The 6,000-nt window shown below is 40.4% G+C and overlaps 1 protein-coding gene across 2 annotated transcripts in view; it reads right to left on the bottom strand.

Annotated features, from left to right (window-relative positions):
• LAMA3 (laminin subunit alpha 3) overlaps positions 1-6,000 on the bottom strand; it is a 239,651-nt gene that overhangs the window by 65,003 nt on the left and 168,648 nt on the right. For both annotated transcript variants that reach the window (XM_024120969.3, XM_007127211.4), the window contains one exon: positions 5,440-5,520. In XM_024120969.3, the coding sequence (XP_023976737.1) occupies positions 5,440-5,520 (81 nt within the window). The remainder of the gene's footprint in view (positions 1-5,439; positions 5,521-6,000) is intronic.

The raw sequence follows: 6,000 nt of genomic DNA, 5'->3' as shown, positions 1-6,000 counted from the left end.
GTGGGAGGGAGACGCAAGAGGGACGAGATATGGGAACATATGTATATGTATAACTGATTCACTTTGTTGTAAAGGAGAAACTAACACACCATTGTAAAGCAGTTATACTCCAATAAAGATGTTAAAAAAATAAAAAATAAAAAAAAAGAACTTTGAGGCAATTTAAATATGCTTTACCAATGGATAAACTGGTGATATAGTGCAAAGGACACAGATTTTTTTTTTTAACATCTTTATTGGAGTATAATTGTTTTACAATGGTGTGTTAGTTTCTGCTGTATAACAAAGTGAATGGGAGATCTTTTTTTTTTATTTATTTATTTTGGCTGCACCGGGTCTTAGTTGCAGCACGCAGAGTTGTGGATTTCTTAGTTGTGGCTGGCATGTGGGATCTAGTTCCCCGACCAGGGATCAAACCCGGGCCCCCTGCACCGGGAGTGCAGAGTTTTACCAACTGGACCACCGGGCAAGTGAGGACACGGGTTTTGAATCAGGAAGATCTGGCTAGATCTCCGTCTCCACCACAGTCCCTGTAATCTTGGGCTGTTATCTTAACCCCTCAAGCTTCCATTTCTTCATCTATTCCTCTTATGAAAATGTTAAGCTCCATGAGGACGTGGATTGTTTTGGGCAGGCTGTTTTGCTTACTGATGCATCCCTAGCACCTGGGATAATGACTGGACCCATATTAGGTGTCAGATATAAGTATATGCTGAATGAATGAATGAAAAATTGTACTAACAATACCTATTTTGGTGGGTGGATATAAGATAAAAGATAATATAGTAAAAGAATCTAGTACAATGCCTGCACATAGTAGACATTCAGTAAAAGGTAGCTATTGTTACTTTAAGACATGATAAAATATTCATATATATGTATGTACATGTAATTGGTGTCATTTGGAATTCTACATTTCAGAAAATGGATAGGAAGCAGAAAACCCATGTATTCCCTAATTATCAAGAAGGTAACTAAGCTGAGGTGGCTTATCCAAGTCTACTAAGCAGGTTGTCCTAATAATAGGGCTTTATTTGAAGTGACCAGCCCCATATTCTGCCTAACAAACCATGCTACGCAAAAGATCTTGGTTTAAAATACTTTTTCTTTAGATGTCTCACCTATATCTAAACTTTCTATGTAAAAGATACATATTTACAAAATACCTTATTTAATGATACATAAATATTCCGGAAGTTTGATTCTGCTTCTTCCTTAATCTTGCAAAGCATTAGTTACCGATTATGAGAAATAACTGGTTCTTTTATTCTCATTTTATGGTAGTGCTAAACACATTGGACTAAATTAAAACTTCCTGATTTCATAGATGACATTGGTACAGCAAATAAAGGGCGGACAGCACGTCTGTCATCTGTGGCTCTGAGTGGCCAAGAGAGGAATGTGTCCCAGAGCACGGGCTGAGGAGGGAAGCCTTTCCTATTCCCTCCCCACCTCTGCCCAGCTAGCTCCTGCGTGTATGTTTACTTTTCACATTACTCTGTGCTTGTATTTATCATTGCATAGTTAACCACTAGTGCCAGATGACGCCTGGCAGCCTGGCACAGACTGGATGCTCAATAAGTGTTAACAAATGAAAAAAATTGACATTAAAATGGCATTAAGCTGTGGAAAAGTTTTTAAAAAAAAACAAAAAAACAATAGCTTGCTTTCCTGAGACAGCAAACTTAACAAACCTAAGCTGAGACAACTGTTAATTAAGAATTTCCCTTTTCAAAGCAGTTGCCTGTCAAATGGATGTCTCCTCCAGCCTGGTGCTGTTTTCCACTTCACTGTTTGTGCAGAACCATAAGGAGGATTAAATTAGGAAGCCTCTCCCAGGTGGGAGTCACATAGCTTTTAAATCACGGAGCCTGGAAGACACTCCCAAGCCCATTCCCCAACCCACCTGTCCTTCCTGTCTCAGTGTAGCTGCCCCTTCCGTCCCTCACCCTTCAGGGCTGGTTGATGCCCCTCCTGCTGCAGCCTGATTTAGCCCGGTTATGTTCTCTCTCTATTTTAACAGCTTATTTGTACATCTGTCCACCACTAGACTGGAAAACCCTTGAGGGCAGAGTCTATGTTCTGGTTGCTGATGTGTTTCTAATGCTTAGCACAGGGCCAGGCTTATACTAGGATCTCCATCCATTTTTCATTGAAGGAAAGAATGAATAAGTGTGGGCAATGCTCCTCCTGCAGAAATGAAAAATAGAAGAACTTTGAATTGCTCCTTTTTACCATAGGATAGTGTCCAGACCCTCAGCTGATGCCCATAACAAGACACTGCCTCCTTCTACCCGTGGCAGGTACACTCTAGGCCCTTGGACTTTCTTGCATTACTTCCCTGAACTGAGCTGCCTTTCCCTTCCACCTCCCAGCTCCACTGTCATCCCTTTGACATACCTAAGTCCCACCTTGTCCATAAAATGTTTCAGATAACCCCAGTCTAGAGTTGCCCTCCCTTACTATGAAATCCAGTTGAATTAATTTTCTGGTTTTTTTTTTAAGTAAAATTCTTCTAAAGTTATCCAGAAAAATAATATGCCAGAATGGTCCAGGAAAAAATTTAAATGAGGGTTACAAGGGGAGCCTTGCTTAACCAAATAGTCAAAGTCATTTTATAGTTTCAGAAATGATACAGAAGTGATAATGGCACAAGAACCAAATAAAATGTACAAAACAAATCCAAGTTCGTATAGAAATTTCGTACACATTTACAGGACTTCCCTGGTGGTGCAGTGGTTAAGAATCCACCTGCCAATGCAGGGGACAGGGGTTCAAGCCCTGGTCCGGGAAGATCCCACATGCCGTGGAGCAACTAAGCCCGTGCACCACAACTACTGAGCGTGTGCTCTAGAGCCCATGAGCCACAACTGCTGAGCCCGTGTGCCACAACTACTGAGCCACCTAGAGCCCATGCTCTGCAACAAGAGAAGCCACTGCAATGAGAAGCCCGCGCACCGCAGCGAAGAGTAGCCCGCGCTCACCACAACTAGAAAAAGCCTGCACGTGGCAACAAAGATCCAACACAGCCAAAATATTAAAAAAGCTAAAATATAAAATAAAATCTGAAATCAAACCCCTAATTAAAAAAAAGAAATTCTGTACACATTTAGCTTTAGTGAATTCAACTAAAGGTATTTAGCCAAAGAGGGATGAGAGGATGAGAGCATGAGTGTCAGGGAAAAACAGCTGGAGTGACTGTCCCCATCACTCAGTGAGCACACGTCCTGCAGTGAGCATGACATGAGAGATGTGAACCTGCTATTCCCCCAGCTGGTCTAGTTTCCCTGTGCCTCTCCTACAGTGACTGTTTCACCCTACAGAGTGTGGTTCTGGGTGTAACCAAATGACATGTGCATTTCATGCAGCATGGCCCCTGTATTACTGAGACATGGGACACTGGGATACTCAAGGTTATGCCAGCTCCGGTCAATTTTTTGCCTGACATGTAGACCCGAAATCTATCTGCCCTGTGAGATACAATACCACAAAAAAGTTGAGGTTCCAAATTTTCACCAACATCAAGATTTGAATGTAAGAAATAAAACCAGAAAAGTACTAAAACAAAATATGCATAAACATTTGCATATGCATAAACCTCTCTAAGCATGACACTAATGGCTGAAACCCTAAAGAATAAAAGAGTAGGTACAAATATAATAAAACTTAACTATTGCAGATCTAGAATTGACAAAACCAAACCAAAAAATATACAAATGAAAAACAAAACAGAGAAGTATATTTGCAATATATAGTATGAAGCATTAGTTTCCTCTGAAAGATTTGTACAAATCAACAAAAAAATAAAAGAACATTCCACTAGAAAAAAATGGGTAAAAGACCTGGAAAGCAATTCAAAAAAAGATTTATAAATGGTCAATAAGCACATGAAAAAATCCAATCTAATTATTGCCAAAAAATGTAAAATAAAATGACATACAATGTTTCCCTATCAAACTGGCAATATTTTTTAAAAATGAACAGTCTTAGTATCCACTGGAGGCAGGCAGTTTTTCTTTTGCTGCTAGTAGGATGGTAAACAGATACAATCTTTCTGGAGGGCAATTTTGCAAAATGTATCAAAAGCCTGAAAAATGTCCCTATGCTTTGGCCCAAGGGATCGCTTCTATAATTACATCTTGAGCATTTATGTACACAAATATTTAGCTAAAAGGATTCACTTTTAGTGCTGCTTTGAATGGAAACCAGTAAAACTATTTCAAAGGCCAATAGTGGGGGATTATGGAACTTCAGTGGAACTTCCTGGTCCTGATGTGATGTTATCAATGAACACTTATTGATATGGAAATATACTACTAACATACTACTAGATGAGAAAACAAAACAGAAAGCAAAATAGGAATCTACCTTTTTCTTTTAAGAAAAATCTATGCATATAGAACTGATCTGTGAGAACATACAACAAGCACTGTGGGTGGGCAGGCATGAGCATAGGGCAATTGCAGGGGTATGGTACATATTAGTCCTTTGCCTTATTAGTTCTTTGCTCACCTGTATTATATCATTTCTATAATAATTATGTATTGATCTTATATTAAAATTATTTTAAATTTAAAAATGTTATCCATATGATTCATTTGTTATACTGTTACTTTTCCAGATATATGTGTGCTCTCTTCCCCTCTAGACGACAAGTACCTTCTATAGCCTTCACAATACTTGGCAGTGCCCTGGGCATAGTACCTAATCATGAAATACTGTTCAGGAAAAACTAAAGCTTGGCTCTGTGGCCGTTTATGATCAAGTATGTACTTTCCATTTTGTAACATGTATTCTTTTGTTTCACAAACACCTATTGTATGACTAGTACCACTCTAGGCACTAGGGGTTCAGAAATGAGTGAGACACAGGCAGTCCTGCAAGTGTCCATAATGCTGTGTGGGCATTAAGAGGGGTGTGAGTGTAGGAATATCTAGTGCTGCTGATATGTGTGCGTGTGTAGGAGTATGCAGAGTTGTACGTTTGTGTACAGGCAAGTAGGGATGTGTATATGTGGGGATAGGAGTATGTAGGGATGAGTTTATATGGCGGTACGAGTATATAGATACATGTTGTGGGGGGTATGTAGGGGTGTGCCCGGGAGTAGGGGTATGTAGGGGTATACATAGGTATGTAGAGGGGTGTTTGCTGGAGCGTATAGGACTATGACATATTGGACCTCGTTCTCAAATGGCTGAAACAGGTACAAAACAAGAAAGAGAAGGAAGTTAATGATTTACTAAGTGAGCACTGCTTGTATTTTTCCCAAAAGACTTTTTTCCAGCCTCAGTGAAACCAGAAGCCCCAGCCCTAGCTCTGAGCCTCAACCCAGCAGAGCCCCACTTACAGCCAGGGTGCCTGCAGCAGCCTGCCGGAAGAGCCCACCCCTACCTGCAAGACGGGCAGGAGAGAAGGGGGCGGGGGAGGGGCGGCACCCACCTTTCGCATTGTGTTCCTGTGTATCCAGGTTTGCAGGAGCACTTCACGTTTCCCCCAGTCACAACACAGCCGGTGGCAAAACTTGAAGAAAGACAGAGAAGAGCCCCAGTAAAAACATAAGCTGATAGACTTTACGCTCATTTCTTGCCACAAAAGAACCTGACTTGCCTTAAGTGAAATTGGAAACCAAGTGTCTGGCTACCTTTTGTGAAGAAAATTTTGCCCATCAAGACTTGTAAAGATAATGATGACTGCCTTCAGCTGACATCAGGCAAATTTGGCTGAATAAGGACTGAAGGCATTTTGTTTCATTTTTTGGCTTGGAGAAATACATTCCTTCCCTTAAGACACAGTAGAGTAACACACTTTGGAAGAGATGATTAGACAGCATTTTTCCAGAATTAACAAGGAAGGAATAAAACAAGTCTAGGCAGAAAAAAAAGAACAGAGAGTTCTGATTCTTTAAAGAAAAAATTTTTTCTCCTTGTTTATTCTAGTTCTTTTATATTGGGCACAATCTCTTCCGGGAAGAAACAGTGGTAGGTGGGCCAGGCCCTGAGT

The sequence above is a fragment of the Physeter macrocephalus genome, chromosome 19 (assembly GCF_002837175.3).
Source record: "Physeter macrocephalus isolate SW-GA chromosome 19, ASM283717v5, whole genome shotgun sequence".
Taxonomy (NCBI): Eukaryota; Metazoa; Chordata; class Mammalia; order Artiodactyla; family Physeteridae; genus Physeter; species Physeter macrocephalus.
This window is presented reverse-complemented; position numbering and strand designations above follow the sequence as displayed.